Below are 25,956 nucleotides of genomic sequence, written 5' to 3'. Positions count from 1 at the left end.
CAGAAGGTTAAATCTGTCACCAAACTGTCCCAAGGGGTTTCGCGCAGTGGGAGGGCACCTTGGCCACTAAACGGGACAGGTGGTCAGGGTTTCATTCCCACGGTGTCCCCCTTGCATTATGCAGAAGCAAGGTGACTCCCTGGGGGCAAGGGGTGTGCCACAGGTTCACACTGCCGAGATAGCGGCTGTAAGTACCGCAAACATAGCCAGCGCAATTGGGTCTCTGTTCCTACTTCCAGGGTTGGTTTCCCTGTTCCTTATGGAGAAGAAAAAAAATCTGTCACCAAACCGCCCCTCCCTGGGTATGGCCCTTAATATTCTTACTGGATGCTGATTTCCCATGGATACATACTACAATGACGGAGGTCTGATTTCTTGCAAAATTCATGTTTGATACTGATTTCCGCTGGGCAAGGTCTGATTTCTGGCATGGACCCAGATTTCTGATGGCTACATTCTATAATGCCAGAAGGGCAGTATTCATGCTGGATTCTAATTTCCCATGGATATGGTCCAGTTTCCCGCATGGATTCAAATTTCCGATGGGCGAGGGACTGGACGCAGATTTCTTACATGAGTAAATTTTATCGACTGAAGTTTGGTATATTTAATCTTCATTTACCCTTTGAAATATATCGCTTTGCTAGGCATTGGAGTTTTATGGCTGTCATTTTACAGTTTTACAAAATAACCGATCTAATTTGCTATATTTCCTAATCATGTATGTGAAGGTAAACAATAATTTTATCTTGCTATAATGGTCTTCGTTTGTACACATCAATGGGTTCAGAATGGGCCAACCAAAAAGAAAAGCGATTAACGAGTTTAAAAAACTCTTTTTCCATAAAAAGCAAACGAAGAAGGTTCTACACAGTGACAAAAGTTTAAAAAGGGCAATTTATCGGATTTTAATTTCTCATTAGATTTCCAAAATATTCATTATTCTATGCACTTTTATAAAAATTAAATTTATTTGGTATTATGACCATGTACATGTTTTTAGGATTCCACAGGAGGGAACTTATCCATCTAATTATAGCCTAATTTCAAGGAAAACAAACAGATTAGAGTCTTCTCATTCTCTTTCTTATACAGTGTGGAAAGCCCCACAGGCATCTGAACACATAACCTCAGTTATGATAGTGCAATTTCCGTTTTTTTTTTTTTTTTAATGCGGGATCACTTCCATCGCCCCGCCCAGGTAAGTGCCATAGCCCGTAAAGGGCACACACCAGGCAAGCCATCATTATGATAAGATGGGATTCCACCATCTTACCAAGCACTGGCGCGGGCTCTAACCATCCAGCTATTTCATTTGACCCCTTTATGTATGTTTAATTCAAATTAAAAAACACTGTTGAGAAAAAAAAGATTAGTTGATGTTTGACATCTCTAAGTACATCAGTAGCTAAGCAAGTTAAAGAAATCTAACAAACCTTCTTTTTTTACTTTTACCCCTCAGAAAGGGCGGTTAGGCTACTAGTTCATTTAAAAATATGTAACTCATTATCGATTTGACAATATAAACTATGACTAATGCATCTTGGTTTCAGTGTTTGTTGAGTTGCAGGTATGGTTGGTGATGCTCGCATAATCTGAACCAACAAAGCACTGTGAAGTTCAGAAAGAAGGGGCAAAATGTGATTTGGTTAGGGTTTGTGGCATCTTATCCAAGGAATTGAGGTTCAAACCCATTCTTGCGCACTCAAAATAAGAGAGTTCTGCTCACCATCAGAATCAGAATAAGAATTTGCAGGGAAGAGAGTAATTTTGATTCAGCATGAGTTATGAACTGGGTGACTTGGTGCAGATGACGCATATACTGCGCACCCAATGGAAAAAATTTATTCAAGAAAACCAAAAATCAAATGATTGATCTTAAAAGACCTGAGATGATATGCAAAGTAGATACCTATATATACAAGAAAGACTATTACTTGGTACAAGTAGGAGACGGCCTTGGAATTGCTTACCATCCATAGACAGGGTTCTCTACCTGAGGATGCAGTAGACGCAAATCCTTACAGTGCTGCTCACTATAGTCCCTCGTCTTGGGCATAGCACCAGTTGACAACCTCAACAGCTCATTGCCAGTGAGGCAGTAATGTGAGAAAGCTAGCCCCCCCTCAACTAGTTCTGTCAAGTTAGGCATTGAGATTGACTTGGTCATCTTGCCATGGACCTTCCGTGCAGAAGCCTCCTCTTCACTATTGTTCAAAAAATTATCAAGCTCAGCATACTCCATGAATCTCTGGGTAGCAGCTTCCCAGGAGAGGTTATACTCCTGCTCTTCAGTAAGAGGCAGAGGGTCTCTAGCCATTGCTTCCCTCACCCTCGTGACAAAGTCTTCTGACGTTCTGTATGTCAAGCAGTTTGGAAATTCCCTGAAAAACTCATTTGATGGATGGTCAGCACAGATCACGAACTTTCCCATGGCAAGTGCCTCTGCAGTTGCTGTGCACAACACATCGCTTGTACTAGGGTTGATAAAAATCTTGTACCTGCAAAAGGGATATGCACGGTAAATTAAGCCAAGCCAAACCACCATTTCATTCAGATAACCTTTCAATGGGCAAATCACACACACACACACACACACACACACTGATGGAAGTCAAAGCCTTAGGTCACATGGATCACGTCTAATACAAATTGGAGGTGGAGAGAAGTATAAAATTAATTACCCATGAAGTGAGTGGTCTGCATGGTCTCGTCCCTTGAGAAATTTCATATTTAGATTGAGCTTCTGTGCAGTTGACTGGACTTCAAGAGAGTCCTCTCCGTTACCAAAAACATCCAAGTTGAAACCATTGAGATCATTTTTGTGCTTTGCCAACAGATCTATCAGCTCCCTATATCCCTTTGCCCAAACCATCTTGCCTAGAAAATATGCTCCTTTAGAAAAGACTTGCTGCCCAAGCTCTCTGTCAACTGCCACCTTCTCCCCAACCCTAAGGAACTTTGGATTGACGCCATGGACATTGCATACAACAGACTTTGGTAGATCCTGTGTTGCTGCAGAAAGGCGCAACACCTGCATATTCATACCATCAGCGCAATTTGAATTTGGAATTCCTTTTTCCTACTATTTATCTATAGGCAAGCTGTTTTGTGTATTGAAACCCCACTTTGGACTCTCAATATAATATAAAGTATGGATTGTTAAAAGAGCATTCCAAATGCAAGTTTCCACCATAAAACAAATCATCCTAGAGCTTACCTTGTTACAATATGCTCTGGTAACCCAATTGTTTATATGCTTCACGAAGAAAGCCTGAAGAGCACCATTCTTCTCCCTCTTGATATATTCCAAGTAGTTAGTGTGGACAACCCCAACAACATAATTGAATTTATCAGTCCAACGCTTCCCATGATGGTACCAGTTAAGGTGCTCTGGTTCTTCAAGAATAGCAATATCAGCTTCCCTGGATGATATAAACTGAGAAGTGTCCCCTGTGGGGATTATGCTTCGCCTCTCCCAGTGAAACTGAAATGTTCAGGAGTAAGTTACCGAGACCTTTAATCCTCAAATTCAGAAAGGGAAATTATCATGTGCAAGGACATACCTTTCCTGGATAAAAAGATATTTCAAAATCTGCCTTGAAGCCAATTCGATCTTCCAACCAATTCCTAATATAAGCTTCCTGTTCTAGTGGCGAGCTGAAAGTTAAATTATTAGGATAAACCAACTCCTGGTCTGATTTGCAGAGCCAAGGGACCAACAGTGTAACATTTTGCTGCGCTGCTTTTGCCAGATATGCTGCTCTAAAGAGTGGGTTAATTGCAGTTCCCGTCATCCAAGGCAAGCTGGCAGTGGTAACAATTGCAACATGACGCTTTCGAGAACATGCATCTTTCTTTGCAGAATCTGTCCAGAGACCATCATCATAGCAATATCCAGTGCTTTGCAGAACACTAGCAACTCTAAAATCAAGTTTATCACTGACATTCTCATTTTCATGTGAAGAGATAATGGGCATTTCCCCAGTTGATACGGAATTCAGTGCAATTTGGTCTTTTCGTTTGCTGCAGAGAACATCCACAATCTTGTCACGCATACCTGCAGTGTCAAAGTGAAACGAACACTAAGTGGACATTGCAACAACCACAACATCGCATGACCTGCCATTCCACTAGGCAATAATTAGTAAGAGACGTATCTTGCAAAAAAACTAGTAAAAGAAAAAGCTCTCAAATGTGTTTATTTGCAAATGCACCGTTTCTTGTCAACATGACACATAGTTTCATAATATCCTGGACATAGTAGCCCTGAATAGCACAGTGACAAACTGAAATTTTTTGAGTCCGAGAATACTTTGTACAGCAGATTGGGTGCATTCCCCCAACAAAGAACAATCAACACCCACTGGGTTTGACATTATTAAAAACTTGTACGGGTTCAATGTTTGCAACTTTGCAAAGGTGAAAAATGACTAATTTAAATATTAAATGACTTGTTACGATTGTGTCTCTATCCATCTGGAAAACAAACACATAAAGAACATTGAGCAATTGCTTCCTTTCCATCATTATCTGTCAATGGTTTTTCTTGACCAAATGAAGATTACAGCAATATTCTCATTGATCTATGCAAAAACACCTAGTTTTGAGAGTTAAATAAAAAGGAAACACCTGGTGATATGGAGAGATTTTGAGGCTTATCTCTCAAGGGGAAAACGAACACATAAAGAACATTGAACAAAATGTTTCTTGAACTGGGAAAAGAAGAGGTTGGAAACTCAAGTTTTAAAGTTAGAAACATACAATCTTGAAAATCAAAAATCTGTCACATGGATACAGGTATATTGCTACAACTTGGGCACGGGTGGTCCTACTTTGTAAAGAATAGTACATGATTAAGAATGCACAAGCACAGACACATGTATGCCTTCCAACAAATACGGATCTGTGTAATAAAAAATCAAGATATCCAGTAAAGTTGGATAAAAGAATGTATAATCTATGATGTTAGCATACAATAACACATGAACGTATAAACCAACAAAACCAGGTAACAACAACTAGCAGTACCGAATCACGAGGTTGCACTGACCAATTTAATTTACCTGCATGACACTGTGAGAAGCGGGCATTCATAATTCATTGATCCACTACACTTGTGTCAAAGCAATGATCAACTTTTCAGAGAACTACCTAATCATGGGTTTCATTTATAGTTGGAAGTACCTGCCACCATAAGTATCACTATATCCCACATTTCTTACGTGGGACAATGGCATATCTGTTATGGGAATATGGTGCTATGATAAAATAAAATAAAAATGCTAGTCTGAACCATGAACACAATGCTATAGAAGCATCCCCATAAAAAGATGGGAACTATGATATCTGAACAAAAAGTCTCAAATTATCTTCTTACAAAAGCTAGAGTTTTAGAATGTGTAGCAGACACTCCAATAGGACAAAATCCCAAACTTGAAGCTAAGATTGTGGAAAATGGCATATATGTTACAGGAACATGGTGCTAAGAAAGAAAAAACAAAGTAAAATACATTTGCTAGTCCGAACCTTGAAATTAACACTATAGAAGCATTCCCATAAAAATGGGGATTGTGAAATCTCAATCAAAACATGCAATTTATCTCCTTACAAAACCCTGGGTTTTAGAATGTGTATTAGATACTCATAGAATAAAATCAAACTTAAAGCTAAGAAAGGGAAAGCACTAAAGGACACTGCTATGCATCGAATGCTGGTCGGAGAACTCATCCAACTAAAGATTAATAGCCAGATATGGTTTATGTTTAAAAGCATAATGAGCCAATATAAGCATGTTTACACATGCAAGAGACACACCACATTCTATGGTAAGAGTAGTCCCCTAAAAGAGAACTGCCGGTGTAAATCATAATCCTTAAATGGGGATTGTATCCACTACTGCTCATGAAGCCAACTTAATAGGTCTATTTCAACATATGTAGCTTCCATAGCAGGGTACAAAGTAAAATTATAATTCAATCGATTGACAAGGCTGAAAGACCATTTTACAAGGCAGTTTCTAAAGGATTTTGGTTATTATCCATTCCTATGAATGAACAAAAAAAATAAAGTCTAGAAACCTAGATAAGTATACAAAAACTCATATTACCACCAACTTCTTTTAATCACAAAAGGAAAAAACACTCACTTCCTTAAAATGAAGATGGAAAGTGACAGTATTTCAGTTTCCAAACTCCACATATAAAACCTCAACGAGTTTCAGAATATCTTTACTAAATTTGAAGAAAGACCACGAATCCATAGATGTAAAGAAAATTAGGACAATAGACATATTAACCCAAGTTGAGGGAGAGTCTCCAAGGACCTCACAGAATTGTAGCACACAATGAAGGCTAATCAGGTATTCACTTCTTCATAAGCATAAATAACAAAAGTGAAAGTTTTTTTCAAGACCTCTAGAAAATATGCTGTGGAATAATTCAGCAATAAAAATGTAAACTGTTTACTCACCTTGTCTTAAACCAAGTTGATCAAACAACGATCCAGATTGCTTGAGTAAATATGCCAAAAGCTCAGGAACATCCAATGGAGCTACTTCCTACAATAATTAGGAAACGAAAGAATTCAAGCACCGAACATGAAAAAGTGACACATTTAAACAGCAAACTATACAAGGACAATGAAAATTTATTGTAATGCACACGCAGAGATGAATGCAAGCATCCATACAAGGTAGTTTATAGGTTAGTATTTTATAGATCTATTTTTGTTCACAATTTGATAAACCATGAGGAAAATAGTGGCAATTTATCATCATCAGATCTATGCCCTCGTTAGTCAAATAAAACCAAGAGTATACCATTTTTTTGTTTTTTTACAGCCTCAACCACATCCCTGAGTGTCCATGTCATTCGAATACTCCATCTTGCATCCATTATGTATCCCTTTATATTTTTTAAGTCGTATTGGAAACCTCACAAAAAACACCATATACCTATATCTACAGCTGAACTTGCACTAAAAATGCAAGGCATGCCGAAAAGGTCACAGGGTTTCCCAGGGGCAGCAATTTGGGAAAGCCAATCAATCCCCTTTTTGCATCAGGTTAAGGTCAGATCAATGCATTAATGTGCATATGCGCTTCAATTTACTTAACTTATCCAAGAACGCCAAAAGTTCAATAGAGGTAATGAAAGATGCAACTATATTAAGGCCAAGAAGGTTAGTTAAAGATCTCAACCTTTGATTGTTGTGTATCCTTGTTGATTGACTCCTGCAAGATGAACATTTATATGTCAATGACAGTCACATAGAAGAATAATATTAAAACATATAACAGTTTCGTCGAGTTACCATAAAAAAAGTGTCCAAACAGTTAAAATTTAATGGTGTTCATGTTACAAAAAACACTTCCACGAATAAAGCTTTGGATCTTCAATATGGTAAGAAACATTAGTACTTATTTCAGTACAAGGATAACGCCGCACCGTCAAATAATAGTAAATGATAATAATTACAAGTTTGTGTATATCATTAGAGAGTGACTAAAGAAATAGACATAAAAAATAGTGAAGCAGGAAATACAAACCCTGACCTTGTCAACATTTATAAGAATAGTTCCAGCAACATAGTTTCATATCTTCTCCAGCAATATAGTTTCATATCTTCTGCTAGGACTTTAACTTCTTATCTGCTAATTATGAGAGGATGGTGACTGGTATTTTGATTCGTTCCTGTTTTTCAAGGATGGTTACGGAGGACCCGAAACGCGCAATACAATTGTTAACATTTATAAAAGCAGCAGAGGCAAATGTGCGAAGAAGAAGGAAGATAATAACGATATTCACAAAGTCCACCAACAAAATACTATGCTACGCTTAAAATTTGTTCGTTTTCCATTAAAAGGTGTCCAGGATTTCTACCAGTTTCCATGTACAAAGTTGGATCGCATGAAACTATACACCAGAAAAAAGAGGGGGAAAATCAAAGAATTTTAAAGAAAAATTCATACATCAAGAAGCTTAATCCCAAAAGAAGAAAAAGAAAAGAAGATGGGGAAACAAATAACAAGAGGTTGGATCGAACGAGGCTACACACCAAGCCCTTGCGAACCTTCTCGACAAATTCGATCCCTGGAAGGTTACTCGAGGACGCCTTGTGCTCGAACTCCTTTAACCGCATCTTCAGCTTCCGGATCGGCTCCCAGTCCTTCTGCGATCCCTCCGCCTCGCCCTTCAACCCCACCCTCCTCTGCCTCTCGGGCCTCCGGTCGACCTCCACGATCGCACTGCCAACTTCATCCTCCACCTTGAGCTCGGTCCTCAGCCCCGAGAGATCGAACCCGGCCATGCTGGAGCCAGAGCCCCACCTGCCGAGGACCCCGGAGGAGAAGTCCGGGGCAGAGTAAGCGCGGCGGAGCTCGGAGAGCTTTGGCTCGAGGCGCTTGACGAGGCCGACGGCGGCGGGCGGGCGGGCAATGAGATTCTCGAGCTCCTCCTCGAAGGAGGAGGCGAGGGAGCGGAAGGAGCTCGCGCGGGCGCGCATCAGCTGCAGGTCGGCGCCGGCTACGTCGCGCACCTCTCGCCACCCGCGCGATATGAACGACAGCGCCCCCTCGGCCGTCGCCGCGCCCGATTGCCTCGACAACTCGCCCCCGTCAGCCATGTCGCGCGCCTGACGACCAGCGACCCTCTCTCTCGGAATTTCCCTTTTTCCTCAGAATGGAATATCTGGGGAATTAGGGACTCCGGCCAAACAGGAGAAATGAAGGGAAAATGGGGGAAGAGAGGACGGAGAAGGAAGAAGAGAGGAAAGGAAGGAAGGAAGAAGGCAAGGCGGGATGTCCCCAAACCGCATGATCCACGTGTCTGACACGTGGTAATATGGTTCACACGTAGGCTGCATCAAGAGGCCGAGGTATTCTTATATTTTGATTCGCTCATAATAGGGATGGCAGTGGACGGGGCCCGTCTCAAAAATTTGCCCTTCACTTCTGCTTTCATTTTCATTCTTTATTTTATGTCCTTATTTGAGGCGGGGCGGGGCGGGCTTCATTCTCTCGATCCTCCTGCCGTTAGAAGAGTAATAAAAAAAGAAATAACAACTCGCGCGAGAAAAGAGAAAGGAGAGATGAAAGATACTAGATTTGACAAAAAGATTTTATGTCAGAGCTTATAATATGTATACATATAAGATTTTATAATACTTATAAAAGTATAATAGTAATTTTTTTAGTAAAAATCGAGGACAGGGCAAGAATAAGAGTAAGAGTGAGTTTATCCTCACCTCCATTCCCGCATGGGTTTTGATTTAAACCTTAATCTCGGATTTATTACCCGTTTTTATGTCTTCCATACCCAATCCAAACGAGCAGAGGCGGAGCGGGTAGGGATGGCAGTGGACCAGGGGAAAGCGGGGCCCCACCCCGCCTCTCCCCGTTTGGACTGGGGATGAAGGGTATGAAACGGGGATGGAGGCCGGGGTGGAGGATAAAATCCATCCCCGCCGTGGAGGCGGGGCGGGGTGGACGTGCACTTTTCCCTGCCCTGCCCCGTCCCCGCCACGATCCCCGCCCCAACCTTGCCCCGACCACTTTTCCCCACAATATCCCCGCCCCGCCTATGAAACGGGGATGGAGGCGGGGGTGGAGGATAAAATCCATCCCCGCCGCGTAGGCGGGGTGGGGGTGGAGGATAAAATTTTGAGGCGGGGCGGGGGTGGAAACCTTGTCCCCCGCCCCGCTGCCATCCCTAGGAGCGGGGTCTGCGCTCACCCGGTCCACTGCCATCCCTTCCCAGAACCCCATTATAATAAAGAGTCATTTTTTTATGCAGTTGCAGCTGCCGCAATGCTGATGACAGTTCATCTCAACATTTTTAAATATGGACACCACACTCATTTTATAGAAATGCCAAGATGAGTGGCTGTCAAGGTCGCTAATTATCCACCATTCAGCGATCCATAATGTAAACACTTACAATAATAACGGTCATATGATCATTTTGTGAGCAGATCAGGTCCAAGGTATCATGGATGCCGTCTATCATCAAAATGAATGGCATTCAAAACCCATCAAAAACTTCATGTTTTGGATGAATTTCAACCATCCACTTTTCAGCGATTATTGTGATTCATCTGACCATTATCTACTCCATTCTCATCACCATCGTTTGTCATCCTTTTGTTCATCTGACCATTGTCTACTCAATACTCATCACCATCGTTTGTCAAGGGTTTTCAGATATTCTTTTTTGTCAAGAGACCAAGTGAAATTATTTTATTTTGTCTCTCTCTCTCTCTCTCTGATGGTCGGTCAGGGCTGCCTCTCTCTCTCTCTGATGACGGGGGACATGGAGGTTCCATCTGTTCGTTGATCCTGCTCTTGGTCTTGGGACCATAGAAGATTGGAGAATATTCAAACAGCCCCCCTCTAATCCCTAGCTCTCCTCTGTCTTCCCTTCGTTGCCTCTCTCTCTCTGTTTTCAGTTTCACTTTTAAGTAATGTTGATCGATTTTCGGCTCTCTCTCTCTCTCTGAACCTCGGCGATACCCACAACCCCTTCACCCTCTTCCCTTGCATGCCCTATCTCCTCTGGCAATGTCTCCGCGTGCCGTGGCCTGAGCCATAACCAAACCTACAAGGGCGCCAGCGCAATGGGAGCTCAGCCCCCTACCTCAGCCTCATTCGTCACTCTGATCTCTCTATCTTTCTTTGTTTTCTCTTCTCTCTCTCAGAAATTTTGGAAAATAGAAAACCCCCTTAGGGTTTTCCCATCTCTCTCCACCCCCATCGTCTTCTTCGATGAGGGTTACCCGACCTTGATCGAGATCGATGGTTTCTGGCGTCTCCTCATTCTGGGCAATCGGTGGTTTTCGGCGTCGAGTGTCTTCTCCTAAGCATTGTTTCCCTAACAAAGGATGTGTGGCGGTGGCGGCAAAGGAACATAGCATTCTACTGGTGAAAAGGATATGTGATGGTGACGGTAAAGGAACATAGCATTCTACTGATGAAGGTCTCTCTCTCTCTCTCTCTCTCTCTCTCTCTCTCTCTCTCTCTCTCTCTCTGGCTTCCGGCTCTAACCACCACCACCAATCTTACGCGATAAAGGAGATGGGAGATGCAGATGAGCGCCAGAAGCATCCACAACTGTCCTAGCTAAGTGTTGGTTTCTTCACCTTGCCTTTGCCCGGTGGATCGTCTCCTCTCCTTTCGTCATGTCCTATTCTCCACGCCATTTCTGAGGTCTTTATCGCACCAACTCTCTTTGCGTCAACCGGTAGGCTCTTCTCTTCATCTAGGATGCTTTCAACGATTGGGGCTTGGCTTTCTTCCTGCGCCAGCATGGCATTGTTGTTGCCCTCCCTTTCCGCCTTTATTTTAAGATGTTCTCTTCCCTATCTGAGGTTCTCGACTCTTGCCTGGCCTCCAACTCACTTAAACACCAGGATATCAGACTCTTCATTCGTTCTGTCAGGTCAGAACCTCTCGTGGCTTGCTCCATGGGTGCTACGCTGCACGCCCCTTTCTTCTTCCATCTTCCTCCGACCCTGGATAGCTCCCATGCTTGGCAAACCGTCAAGTCATCCTGGCAGTGTTCTTTCATCGGCCGCTTAGCTCGGTCTGTGCTTTCTAATGATAAGCCTGGCGACTGGTGGTGTTCCGTATGTCTTTCTCTGAATTTTAGAAAGTGCAGGGTCTGCCATCGTTGTGCCTCCTCCTTCCTTTCCAAGCGACATCCTATCTATAAGCGAAAGCTAGCACCTATGCTCCACTGCTTTAGCCACTTAGCGCAGCGACCAGTGCCATCCATCATCCGAGAGCATAATCGTCCCAGATCAATTCTAAGTGCAGGGCTTCCTTCTCGGCCTTGGTGCAGGTGGCCAACCTGCATGACCTCTCATCCTCATTTTTCGGTATCAAGATCGGATCTTGCTGGGTGTCGACCTCTCCGTCGCCCTCTGCGCCCATGTCTTTCGCCGGGAAATCCTTCTTCCTTCAGGTCGGCCAATCTGCGACCAGTGCCTCTGGTGCTTCCAACGACAATCTTTGCCCCTCTAAGCCGGATCTTCCTCACAGATCTGTGTCAACCCAATCTATCGGATTGCCCTCGCTTGGATTACCTTACTTCAATCACTGCTGCCATGGGCCAACATTTCTTCCCCCTTACGTGGCCGCCTCTGCGTGAGGTTTGCTTTTTGCCTAAAGTAATCCACATCCATATCAGAATTATACCTCTAGCGCTCCTTTCCACGGAGTGTTGGTTGATGACTGCAGCTCGATCGAGTGTTTGCCTCGAATTTTGCCCTTGCATTGGCCAAGGTGGCCCCTCGTATCTCCCATGTGCTTGCCGCCGCCTTCTGTCGTGGAGTGCTCTCTCGCAGAAGTTGAATCATTGAGTCATGCTTCAATTCTCCAAGTTTCTGCATCGAGCATCCGCGCCTCTTTTAATGACCTTCGGTCCATGCAGCGACGCCTCTTCGTTTGGCATTCCTTCCATGTAGGTGGGTCTTCATTGTCTCAGAGGCAGCTTCTCGTTCCTCGTGTTTTCTCGTCGCAATCCTCGTTGATGGGCTGCTCGATCGAGGTCTTGGGATATCTCTGCAATGGCTCAGTTCCCCAAATCTATCCATTGGCTTCAGGCGCCTATTCCAAGACTCATGTCTGTCTTCTACCCTACTTTTAAAATTTTGGCTCATCATTGAGGACGGGCTACACCACATCGCCTGACTTTCCAGCTTACTCCTCCTTTGCATGGGACTTTAATTCCTTGAGTAGCGGGGTCTCGAAAGTTCATCTTTCCCCATGCACTAGCCATCTCGGGTGTTCATCTACGGTAATGGCTATCCTCATTTATAGCGACTCTTCTGTGATCTACATCGTCTCTCCCATGCTAGGCCTGCCACCTCCATATCCTGTAATTTCTTGGCCATCCTACCCACCATTTGGTTCAGCTGTCTGCCAGGATTCGAGAGTTGAAACAGACTTTGACTCTCATATCCCATCATCCATTGTTGATGTCGCTTCACCATCGTCGCTTAGTCCAATTTCTTCGTTAATGGGTATCAGTGTCGGTGAAGCCACTTGGATTCTTGGCATCGTTATTTCTCAAGAGCAGCTTCAGTTCACCAAAGACGCCATGCTCTATTCCATCAGCCTCTGCGCTAACCTAGTGGCTTCATCGGTTTCTTTCGAGCAAGATCAAGCATCCTTAATCTCACCTTCTAACATCGCGAGGTCAGCTTTCTATACTACATCGAGTGGTTCATGCCGAAAGAGCCATCGTCGCTGGCCTCAACTAACAGTTTCTGCAGCCGATTTCTCTTTGAGACAGTCAGCGTGTTCGCGTACCATGAGGTGTTTCCCTGGTTTTCAGTTATAAAGCTCCTTTGCTGGAATATCAGGGGTCTTAACTGTTGCTCTAAGTGCCTCTTTCTAGCGAACTGGATCTGTCAAGAAAAGCCGAACATTATCGTCATTTGCGAAACCAAAATGATCGAGGTGTCACGCTCTATTGTATCTAAGATTTGGAGAGGTGATGACTTTATTTTTAAGCCAGCTATTCGCTTTGCCAGAGGTATCCTGATTTTTGGCAAGTTCTCTATCAGTATCTCTCAAGTTGACGTTGACCTTTTTTCCATCTCGATCTCTTTGCCTTTTCATGTCAGGTATACCTCAATTGCGGCTGTGGTTACCATCGTCTACGGCCTGAACCGTCAACACCTAAGGGTGGCCTTTTGATGTGACCTGTCTAGGGTTTACCATTCTTTCGAAAACATGCACATTTTTATGGAGGACTTCAACTGCTTGCTGTCTACCAACGACTCCAACATGCTGGTCTCCAACCTCACCTCCATGCATGGTTTTCAGGTATTCAACCAACTGCATCAGCTTTACCCAGTTTCTCCCATGGGAAAGGTCTTCTTCTGGTCCAACCGCAGATCCTGTCTGTGCAATCGGCTTTTCAACCACGTGTTGGTATCTACTGATCTTCTGGCTTCTATTCCGAATATCTCCTACCAGTTGCTTCCTCAATCCGTCTCTGACTATAGCCAAGTAGTTACTTGCTAGGGAAACAATTCATTCATTTCTCAAAATTCTGTTTTGAGCAATGGTGGCTTAAGGAACTGGATTTCTCTTCGGTTGTCCTTCAATCTTGGTCAAAACCATGCTCCGCGACTAGGGTTGCGACGCGTTGCATGGTGAAGCTATCTCGCATATCCCGTGACATCCGTAAGTAACTTTTTTTAAATAGGATTAACAAATTCAGGCATCTAGGTGAATGAGAATCAGAGTTGTCGGCTATCCACCAATCGTTGTCTCTTAAAGGAGCTACATCGAATTCCAGTATTGAGGGCTTGAAAACAAGATCCATTGAGTTGTCTCTTCTATTGCATTCTTGGAGGCTTAAAGATGAGATATGTTGGAAGCAAAGTTCCAGGGTGCTTTGGCTTCAAGCGGGTGACAGGAATACCCGTTTCTTTCACTCTTTCGCCTCGCATCGTCATCAGAGGCACGCCATCCCTTCCATCTCCATTGAAGGGGTTTCCTACTCGGCAGAGCATGTCCTTCCTTCTATTACCAACTACTTCAAGGATCTCTACGCCCATAACCCGTCCGCAGGTGGCTCTATCGGCAGTCTATTTGTTTGATCCATAAGTTGCACTATTTTCAGATCCCTTCAGGCTTGTTTCACTAAATCTGAGATTTTTTCTGCTATTCGGGATCTGTCTGGGTGGAAAGCACCCAGTTTTGATGGTTTTTTGGTTGATTTCTTTCGCATCTTTTGGCACTGCGTTAAAGCTGACCTGCTTCAAGTTCTAGCTGAATTCCATCGCAACTGTCGGTTACCGGTTTATTCTTATCTGGCTATTGTCTCTCTTATTCCAAAGAACACTGCATCTTTAGACATATCTAGATTTTGTCCTATCTCCGTGTTGGGAGAGATCTACCATATCATTGCTAAGGTGTTGGCCAATTGGCTACGTAGCGTCGCCCCTCAGATTTTTTTCGATTCTCAGTTCGAATTCATCCCTAGCAGGCAAATTTCACATTGTTTTATTCTAGCATCCGAAGTTATGTACTCTTTAAAGCGCAGCGGTCAGCCATTCTTCACTCTGAAGCTCGACTTTCATAAAGCTTTTGACTTGGTTCATTGGCCCTTTCTCTTCCACATGCTAGACAACTTTGGTTTCGGTACTCGCTTCACTAGCTGGGTGCGCGAACTTGTCTCTAATGCCCACTCTCAAATTAAGATTAATGGAGTCTAAGGCCAGCAGTTCAAGCTCGGGCGTGGTGTCCAGCAAGGGTGCCCCCTATCTCCTCTTCTTTTTAATGTTGTCGTTGAAGGCCTTGTGGTCCTGTTAAGGAGGGCAGTTGTGCACCGGATCATTGATCCTATCGGAATCAAGGAAATTCCCTTTCATATTCTTACTTATGTCGACGACATGATCCTTTTCGACCGCGCAACCTTTCAGCAAACGCTGTGTTTCAAGCTTGTCCTCTATTTCTTTCTTTCTCTGTCCAGGTTATCCCTGAATAACAGTAAATACTGCATGTCCATGGTTAACGCATCTCCCTCTTTGCTTGCCATTGGTCAGAAGATTTTTGGCTGCTGTGTTACAGAGCTTCCTATGTCCTACCTGGGCCTTTCTCTTCATCTTTCGCGTATTTCGGCTATCTCTTGGAATGCTACTCTTTAGAAAGTCCAAACCAAAATTTCATCCTGGCAAGCTTCTTACATCTCTATTGCGGGACGTTTAACTCTAATCAAGCACGTTTTTTCATCTATTCCTGAATTCATAATGTCCATGTTCATGATGCCTATCGGTGTGCACAAAAAGCTCTCTCGCTTAATGGCGAAATTTCTTTGGTCTAGTCGCTCCCCCTCAGCATAAGCGCCATCTGGTGGGTTGGAACTTTCTGCTGCTTACTCGGGAAAGGGGGGGTTGGAGATTATTGACTCCCATATGTGTAGCATCATTCTCATCGTTAAGCTAAGTTGGCATGCTCACCAACCTGAATCTCCTTGCGCGAATTTCCTTCTCGCTAAATACGGCTCCTTCGAGTCGCTTCAATATGATTCTTGCTCGAACAGACTTCTTGCCTCCTTGTTGCGTAGGTCATGGATCAAAGCATGGTTGGCCATCATCTCTAAGGAGGGTAACCCTCAACCCATTTTTCAGTTTATCAAAAGAGCTATTGCGTCAGGCAATGAATTTCGCTCCAAATCATGTTACTTGTCTATGTTACCGTCGGGTGCTGATTGCTTTCCTGCTAGCCTAATTTGGGGTCGGGGGCCTACTCCCCGTTCGAAGTTCCTTGCTTGGCTAATCGTGCATGATCGGGTCCAGACAAACTGTCTTATAAAGTGTTTTGGTTTTCATCTTTCGAGCAGGTGTATCTTGTGAAAGTCTGCTGAAGAATCTGTGTTCCATCTTTTCTGGGACTGCCCCACCTTTAGGGACATTTTCAAGCATACCTGAAACGAGCCTGAAGTCATTGTGCGTCAGGAGTTTTTCGCTCTGGACATGTTGTGGGGTTTGCAATCTGTTTGAAAGTGCAAAAGATGGAGTCTCATATGGAGAACATGGCTTCTTTCCTCATGGTGGGCGGTCTGGATGTCTCATAGCAACACAATCTTTCGGGAATGCCAGGTTACTTTAGGCAAGTTGGCGCACTGCATCTTATCAGATGTGTATTGTATCTTATGTTTCTCAATCCCTGACCTTCAGCGCTTTCTGACGCCTCGGTTTCCTCCTGAACCGGGCTGATCAGCCAGTGTTTTTTGCTCTGCATCTCTATTTTTGGTTTTGTTTCTTTGGCTTTCGGGCCTGTTCTTCTGTGCTCTTGGGCTCAACTATGTTGGCCCTTTATCTTTAATGTTGATGTTTATTTTAGTCTCTCTCTCTCTCTCTCTGATAATTCAAACTGAACCATCCAAACTCTTCGGGTATAGTTTCAGAAGTTATGCAATTAGGAGCTGTTTAATATTAAAATGCGAAACTATGGCTTGGGTGGTTCAGTTTGGCTGTGATAAAAGATTCTAGAATGGTATGCATGGGTTTGGATCTGATCTTTAACTGAAATGGGTATGAGGTCCGAAAAATATCATAATCTGGATAAGGAGAATTTCGATCCAAGTTGGACCGGGTGATAGGGAAATATCCATATTTAAGGTTCATTTACGTGAATTCCAAAGTCGACTCAAATGGGAGTCCAGATGAGTTTGATCCAATTAGGTTGGATTTGGATGAAACAAGTCCAACGCGTTTGCATCTCTAAAGACTGGAGGCAGATCCCAACCATTGGTAGGGATCAAACGGGACGGGCTTGTATCTGCCGGATTCAGGTCAGATATAATCAGATGTGATATACGTAATTGGATTCAGAATCGAATGGAGAAAGCCTTTACAAGACCCGAATCATGTTACTTATCTTACCATATATAAAACTTACGTGTAATCAGAGTCGGATCCAGCTAGATTTACAGCCGGGTGTAGAATTGTGATTGGAACGTAAATTCATAAAATCAGATCCGACCTGATTCTGATAAAACGGATTCAGGTCGGTCAGGTATCCGACCCAAACCAATTTCATTCACATCCTATTTAGTTGAGTGCTGACCCAATTGGAGCTCAAACATTTATAAGTGGTTACAGATCTGACCTGGAATGACCAGGTTCGGTCTAATTCAGTAAGTCCCATACACGTTGTGACAAATAGAAGAAAATGGGTTCGAGCAAGTCAGATATTGACCGAAAAAAAATAAGACTAACCTGGTCAAAGTCACGGTGGGCTCTATATCCCACCCCGAGTCAGGTATTGGACCCGCTAAGTGGGTCAGGTTTGGTCTTATGAGGTCCAGTTCGTGTGTGGTTCTGATCATCTATGAATCTGGCAAAAAGTACCGGAACTTATTTAATTTATCACTATATGTTTACAACATGAAAATAACTGTAATACCACAATAAGTTCAATTTGCTATTTTCCCATTGCGGTATCCCATGTGGTAAGCGGGGTCCTCTGTGAAGCTGAACGTGGGGCGGCTGCTTGCCATTCAAAAAAGAAATGCAAGGAAAGCAAAAAACACCAAATAAACGTGACAGTTGACGCTTCTGAAGCAAGTTTCTGAAATTCTTACACGCCTCTAGCCAATATGATTTCTATTTCGTTTTGTTCTTTGGAATCTGACTTTACAGAAGTGTTCTACATGGCTTTTAGATCATTTGATTACGATATGTGAACATGTTTTTATAAGACTTCAAAACTCAGCAACTCATAATTTTTATAATCTAAACTCACAAAATCATACTCTTTTTTCGTGAAAACATGATTCAACAGCCAATTCCTAGTAAATGAATTATGCTAAACACAATTGTAGGGTCCAATTTGCCAAAACTGACATTAAAAATTTGCATTGTCCACACTGTACTGTATGGACAGTTCATCACCTTGTATTAGGGCTGGACTCATTTAAGCTAAAACTTGTTTTTAGGCTGCCCAACCATATGAATTGACAGGAAAAAATATTATTTAGTGACAAAAATTTGTGACTGAAATAATTCATCGCAAAGTTGCGACGGATTAGCGAAAGAAAACTATTTGTTCTTAAAACTGAAATTAGTTGCGAAATTAGCGACGAAAATTTTTTGCCGCAAACACCGCCACAAATTTACGACAAAAAAATTTTCATCTCAAACTCCGCCGCAACTTCATGACGGCTGAGCGACAACATTTTTTTGTTGCAAATTTGCGACAAAATTTTTCCGTCGCGAGTTGATGCTGAGTCAAACCGAACCGAGCTCAAACTCACTTGAGAATTGTGCATTTTACTGGAAAACAACATGCACACACATCTCCATCAAGTCACATATGCCGTAACAGTGCGATTGAATAGAAACGGTGAATTGGATTTTTTTTTTTTTGATAGGCAAGCTGGGGTTAGGCGGACCCCACCAATTGTACATCGGTACCATTGGGTTTGAACCTGCAACGTCCCACAAACTTCTCCTACCAGACCCGTTGGTGGTGAATTGGATATTTACAATATAGCATGTGATCTCTCTGTTATCGTCGTGATGTTTCACCGTCTACTTTCCTTTTCCTAACAATTTCACTATACATGTGAAATTTGTTTGTCCTAAGATATTTTCACCTACCAATGACAACGTCATCGACCATAATTCCAATTGAGATCAGGTGCAATGCATTGCACACTTTAAGCGTGCTGCTGCACCTGATTACCCACCATATGCTGTTGCACCCTTACAGCTGACAGGCTATATCACAAAGATGGTGGTTGATCAGGTGCAGCAGCACACAAAGTATGCAAAATCACATTGCACATTATCCTCTCTCCATAATTCTAACAAGAGATAAAAAAGGATTAGTTCCTCAAATGAGCAGTACTCCCTGGATGTGAGGTGTTTTACAGTTTATACTTTGGACGCTGCGGAATTTTCAGCCCAGATTCTTTAGGAGTTTACTTTCACTAAGGAGAGAAAGGGTGGAGATGGACTCTGAAGGTGACAATTGAGACCTGGATAGCTTATGGCCGCCTCCTTTCGTATGTGACTCTGGATTCCACCGGCCCAATTTCTAAGGGCAATATATAATTGTGTGGGACTCCTGCAACAGGCTACATTAGTCTCTTCACTTACTTCTCAGTCCTGGACAAAGATAGTCGGTGGTCCAAGGAGGGATTAAATCCAGCAGGGTGAACGCTGAAAATCAGAAACCCAGAATTACTATTCCCGGATGTCGTTACAAACAGCTGTTGGAACCCCTCAAATGAATGGTGATAGTAGGATATCCCGGTGGTATCGACTTATGTTTTTCACAGCCTTTGAGATTCAGTGAGAGGACTTGCTACTACGAGGGCTACACGACAAAATAACAGTTTTACTTAGGAACAGAGTGACTTCACTTTTTGGTCTATTTATTTTCATTTGCACATTATTCTTAGACTCTATAATTTAATTAATAGAGTTGGTTTGTTTTCGCCGATGGTAATGTAAGATCCCTTATGGTTGTGGATGTATTATGACTTTAAAGGCCTTGGATTTCTGAAAAAGTTTCCACAATTGTTTAAAAAAAAATCAAATTTTAACGAGTATGAGTTAAGGTCATTATAATGACTATTGTTAGATCTTTCATAGTTGTTGCATCCACCCTAAATTGGCCTATTTAGCAATTAGATGTGAAAAATGCATTTCTCAATGGTGATCTTAGTAAAGAAGCTTACATGGATCCTTTGCCGGATTTTAAGATTGAACAAGGAAAAAACCTCAAATTAAAAAAGGCTTTATATGGTCATAAACAAGCTCCTAAGGTTTGGTATGATCGATTTAGTGTTATGATAAATTTGAGTTTTTGATCATGTTATATCGACACTGCTCTCTTTGTTAAGAATACAGGTACAAATATTATGATATTGTTGTTATATGTTGACAATATGATAATTACAATATGTGATAAAAAGGATGTTAGTGAAATTAAATATGTTTTAAAAGAAAATTTTGATATGGCAGATCTAGATTTTTTAAAACATTTCTTAGGTATTGAGGTTGCCTATTCTCTTAGAGAAAATATCTTATTATAGATGAAGCTGGCAGCTGACATTTGTGCTGATGAAGACGACTAGGGTTTTACGCAAATCAAAAGAGAGAGAGAGAGAGAGAGAGATAGAGAGAGAGAGAGAGAGAGAGAGAGAGAGAGAGAGCAGTATCAATTTAGGTTTGATTCTTTTTCAGCTCTTTGGCCTTCTATGTCGGGGCTCTTTCTAATTTCGGTGACATGCGAGGACCATAACGTGTAGAGGGGCATGGTGCATGGCGGGGAGAACAATATTGGTCACTAATCGATGGAAGCCTGATGCACCTATCCTACTGGAAGTCGAAACTACAATTCCCATTTGGAACAGACTTCCTGAGCTTTGGTTGAAAGATGTTTTTGCAAGTATCGCAGAGTCCATAGGAGGAGTTTTTGTAGGGATGGAGACGGACACTAAATTGGAAAAGAGAAGACGGTTTGTGACGCTCAAAATTGAGGTGTCGTTGGACTTCCACCCAACCCCAAAAATAGTAGAGATGGGGATAGTTTGTCATCAAGAAATCATTTATGAAAACAACATACGGTATTGCACTCTCCGTGGTTAGGTAGAATTGAGAGCCAACCCCCAAAAGAAATTATGGCTAAATAGGGCTGAACCCAGGTGAAGTTATTCTGTCAGAACCGTTGGCAGTCCCATGATACTTAAAAGGCCATGTGATCATAAGGCGACTCTTGGGGCTCATTCCAACCGTCATAATATTTAAATACAAGAGACTGTGTCGCCTGATGGGTGAAAATATTTCTCTTAAGGTTATATCTCAAAACTAGAACTCTTAGTAACTTATAAAATGCAGTGAAATGGGTATGGTTAACAATGTATGAAAAATACAAGAAATCATACAAGCATTCACGGTTACAGATATGTGAATGTGTCGAGTGTTCAAACTCCCTAACGATTTTCAATGTAACAGCGACATCTTCATCTCACTATGAATTTTACATTCGTGTATCTATTTTCTAACATTAGTATCACAGTGGGTTCGACAAATCCCTGATGGTACCGAAAGCAACTTGTGTGTGCGGGCGTGTTGACGCAGAAATCAAACACTCGTAACGGCAGGAACTCATTGCCAAAAAAAGTGCATAAAAAAATCAAAAATCAAAACAAAAGGTTAGTGCTTATCTTCTAATTTAAGCAAATCAGCGAACCAAGCATTCCCGATTTGCGTAAAATCGGGAAAAAAAAGAGAAGAGGAAGAGGGTTTGGTCCCCTCTTTCTTTTCTCTCTTTTTCTAAAAAGGGTTCGAACCGAATGAGGGCTCAATTTTCTCTTTTTCTCAGAAGGTCTCGAACTGAATGGAAACATCTGCAGAGGCATGGTCTGAATCCATAAAAAAATACTCACCGTTAAGATCGGAGGTCGGATTGGTCATCGGGGTACAAGAGGGTCACTGTTGATAGGAGGTGTCGCCGGACCGGCCGCCTGCAGCAGTAAACAGAGGCTGGATTTTTTCAGCCATCAAACCCTCACCGGAGAAGGCCTTCAGAGGTCGTGCAACAACTGTCGGTCACCCAGTCTTATGCGGCGTCCTGCCGCCGGCTGATAGCCGAGTGCCATCGGGTGCGGTGACCAATTGTCATCACTGTTGACAGGAGGTGCTGCCAGACCGGCCGCCTGCAGTGGCAGACAGAGGCCAAATTTTTCCAGTCGTTAAATCCTCATCAACGAAGGCCTTCAGAGGTCGTTCGGTGACCGTCGGTCACCCGGTCTCATGCGGCGTCCTGCCGTCGGGTGTCGTCGGGTGCAGTGTGCAGTCGTCGGACCGATGTTGGATTTCTGTCTGCAGCGACAGATAGACATCAAAACAAAAAAAAGGAGGAAGAAGAAGGTGTGGGTGTTGCCAGATAAGTCGGAGGAGGTCGCTGGAAGGACCCCTGCCAAAAAATCAGCGCCGCTCCAGGGTCGGTTTCCCTTTTTCTTCAAAACAAGATAAAATGAAAAGGGGAACCCTAATCGGGTTTTCCCCCTTTCGTTTTATCATATAACCCTTTTACATAAAAAAATAGTTTAAATTGATTTTTTTTTAAAATTCGATAAAAGGGTTGGAAGCAAACCGACTTTTCTAAAATTACAGAAAAGTGACTTCTTTCTTTTCTATTTAACTCAAAATTTTCTTTTGAGGTCTTTTGTTTTCAATTTTACTCAAAAAGGGTCCTAACTTTCTGAAAATTACAGAAAAGTAGTTTATCTTTCCTGATTAACTCATAAATTTCAGAAACTGTTATGCTTTATTGAGTTTTTGCAGAACAAGGTCTCTAAACTTTTTTGATATTACAGAAAAGTATATGAAATTTTTGTTTAACTCAGAAAGTTGCAGAAACAGGTTTATGTGATTTTTGTTTACACAGAAGCTCTCATATTACTTTTTAAAATTGCAGAAAAGTAGTTCTGAGTTTCAGAAAACCACCTGCTACTTATTTTTTGTTAAATAGTGCTTCAATTTAGCAATTTTTGTGAGTTTCTTGCATACTTAAAGACTATATTGCATGCTAAACTAGTTTTGAAGGATCAAAACTAGTTACATTTACAAATATTAGTTGAAAAAACTTTATTAATTCTAATATTTATTTATAATTATGAATATGGAAAATTGAATTATTATGGTTGAGTTATCCAAAATCGAAAAACTCAATAGGACAAATTTTGGAATATGGTGAAGAAAAAATGAAATATCTATTGACACATGACAAGACCCTATACATATTAAATAAAGTAAAATCTTCACTAACTGATAAATCGACTAAAGAAGAGAAAAAAACTCATAATAAGTTTATTAAAGATTATCAACTTGCTCGAGCAACTCTTCTAACTTTTATGCAAGATGATCTCATCCGAGTGTTTGAAGACTTTGACATTGCAAAAAGAATGATGGAAGAAGTCAGAAAGAAGTATGATATGACTTCAGAAACCCACATTCAACTTCTTTTGGAGCAATATAACTCTTGTAGAATGAAAGAGTCAGATAACGTGGTTGATCATGTGAATCAAATGTTGGTAATGACTAAAGACTTAGCCATAACATGAAATGATATTCTCAAGCGCATGAAAATCTCCACCATATTAAACAGCCTTCCTCCAATGTGAAAAATGGTGTCAATTTCTATGAGATTAAACCAGAAAAACCTTACTCTAACTGAGATCCCTCTATAATTAGCTTTTGAGCAAAAGCACATGTCAAAAGACAAAAGGAGAGAAGTTATGAATACACAAGAATCTTTTCTGGCAACCCCTCACAAGTTAAATCCTAAATGCATATTCTTCAAGAAATTTAAGAAGAAGAAATTCAACAGAAAGCTTCCAATGCAATTCAAAAACTCCAAGACTGGAACTATGGGAGCATGTTTCTCTTGTGAAAAAGTTAAGCATTTTAAGAATAATTGTCCAAATAGAACCAAGAAAGAGAATCCAAGAAAGCCAGTAAATAGAGAACAAGAATTAGTATACACTGCGTCTGAATCATTGATCGCATATAGTGATCTCCCAGGGTAGTGGATTGATTCAAGGGTGACGTAACATGTGTTTAAGACAAAGAAAGGACTTGTGAAGATATAGGAGTTGAAGCTTAGATATCATAAGTTGTATATGAGAAATAACGCCTATAGTGATGTGGTCGGGATAGAGACCTGCAGGCTTCAAGTAGAAGGGATCAGTCTCCTACTAACAAATGTACTTTATATACCTTCAATGAGAAAGAATCTTTTAACAGTAGGAGATTTTGATAAAAAGGCATCAAAATTCGCTTCTAGGGTGACAAGGTCACTATTGAAAAAGATAGAAAAGTAAAGCTCAGGGGTCGCTATGATGACGACTATGGTTTTTTTCGTCTTAATGTAACTCGTACAAATAATACAATGAATATTTCTGGTTATATTGATTATGTATTTAATATCGATGCATATTTATGACATTTAAGGTTAGGGCATGTAAATGTAAATAAAATGAAAAGAATAATTCGCATGAGATTGTTACCTTCTCTTAAAAATATAGAATTCGAAAAATATGAACAATGCATATTAGGTAAAATGACTAGAAAATATTTTTCTAAGAAAAGTAAGTCATGTGACTTGCTAGTTTTGGTACACATAGATATTTGTGGACCTTTAACCATAGAAATACATGAAAAAAAAACATATTTCATCACATTTATAAATTATTACTCAAGGTATCGATACATATACCTAATCTCTAAGAAATCTAAAGCTCTAGAAAAGTTTAAGGCATATAAACATGAAGTTGAAGGTTTACTAGAAAGAAAAATCCAAGTTATTCGATCTGATAGAAGAGGTGAATATAACTCTGGTGAGTTTAAGACTTTCTGCATTGATAATAATATAACTCCTCATACAACTATGCCTTATACACCACAGCAAAATGGTGTAGCAGAACAAAGGAAAAGAACCTTAATGGATATGACAAGATCATGTTAGCACATGCAAATCTTCCAAAGAAATTCAAGAAAAAAATAATTTGCACTGCCATGTATGTCCTAAATAAGGTTCCTTCTAAGGTTGTAGAGCTTACACCCCATGAATTATGGACTAGTATGAAGCCAGACTTGAGTTATTTATGAAAGTGGGGGTCACCTGCTCATGTGTTAATTTCTAGTCAAATAAGAGACAAGTTAGATAGTAAAACTATCAAATGCATCTTCATGGGATACTCAAACGGATCAAAAGAATATCGTCTATATAATCCTGGAAAGAGATTTATAGAGAGTAGAGGTAAAATTCTTGAAAACTCAATAAAGAAATTTTGATCTTGAAGATCATGATATCTTTTTGGATATCGTAAATGATCCTGGGGTACCCATTCAAGAGTTAGAGCATAACGATCCAGTTGTGAATAATGAGTAAAATTCACAACCAGTAATTGGACAAAAAAGAACAAGAACCCTGTCATCCTACTTAAATGGTTATTATATATTCTTGAGTGAGAAATTATGCTATTTCATGGATTTGAATGAAACTCTTGACAACTTGAGTTTTGAAAATGTAGTTGTTTGTAATGAGTCTGAACTACGAAAGAAAGCAATGAAAGACGAGTTGGACTCTATAGAAAAGAATGGAGTTTGAGAACTAGCTACTTTGCCTAATGGATATAGGGAAATTGGTAATAAGTGAATTCTCAAGAAAAAACTCAAAGCAGATGAATCTATTGATAGATTCAAGGCAAGATTAGCAGTAAAAGGTTATTCTCAACGAGAAGAGATTGATTATGAAGAAACTTACTCTTCTGTAGCCAAACTGACATCTATTCGTACTATATTGGCATTGATAGCTTATTTTGATCTTGAACTATATCAAATCTGTAAAACCTACAAAATTTTAACAATTATCAAAATAAATAAATGTTAAAAAATCTTCAAAATAAATACGGTAATGTG

General features: G+C 41.2%; 1 protein-coding gene across 2 annotated transcripts; it reads right to left on the bottom strand.

The window, feature by feature from the left end:
* Positions 1-1,749: 1,749 nt before the first annotated feature.
* Positions 1,750-8,815, bottom strand: LOC149837921 (digalactosyldiacylglycerol synthase 1, chloroplastic-like). 2 transcript variants are annotated; one of them, XM_090006270.1, is made up of 7 exons: positions 8,059-8,815; positions 7,202-7,234; positions 6,472-6,559; positions 3,567-4,060; positions 3,221-3,487; positions 2,685-3,034; positions 1,750-2,501 (listed from the first exon to the last, which is right to left on the bottom strand). In XM_090006270.1, the coding sequence occupies exons 1-7, from the start codon at positions 8,623-8,625 to the stop codon at positions 1,970-1,972; spliced, it is 2,331 nt and encodes a 776-aa protein (XP_089862396.1). In that variant the 5' UTR covers positions 8,626-8,815; the 3' UTR covers positions 1,750-1,969. The 2 variants fall into 2 exon arrangements, with proteins under 2 accessions (XP_089862396.1, XP_089862397.1); XM_090006271.1 differs by lacking the exon at positions 7,202-7,234 and having other exon boundaries at positions 8,059-8,809.
* Between the last annotated feature and the right edge of the window lie 17,141 nt (positions 8,816-25,956).

The sequence above is a fragment of the Nuphar pumila genome, chromosome 5 (genome assembly GCF_984573655.1).
Source record: "Nuphar pumila chromosome 5, dmNupPumi1.hap1.1, whole genome shotgun sequence".
Classification (NCBI taxonomy): Eukaryota; Viridiplantae; Streptophyta; class Magnoliopsida; order Nymphaeales; family Nymphaeaceae; genus Nuphar; species Nuphar pumila.
Note: the sequence above shows the minus strand (reverse complement) of the source record. Positions and strands in the feature narration are given on the sequence as shown.

Excerpts from the sequence above, each read along its gene's own strand:
- LOC149837921 (XM_090006270.1), bottom strand. The coding sequence starts at position 8,625 with ATGGCTGACGGGGGCGAGTTGTCGAGGCAATCGGGCGCGGCGACGGCC. Across the intron at positions 3,035-3,220 it reads CCAGAGCATATTGTAACAAG|GTGTTGCGCCTTTCTGCAGC; the intron begins GTAAGCTCTAGG and ends ATGAATATGCAG. Across the intron at positions 2,502-2,684 it reads GCAGACCACTCACTTCATGG|GTACAAGATTTTTATCAACC; the intron begins GTAATTAATTTT and ends TCCCTTTTGCAG.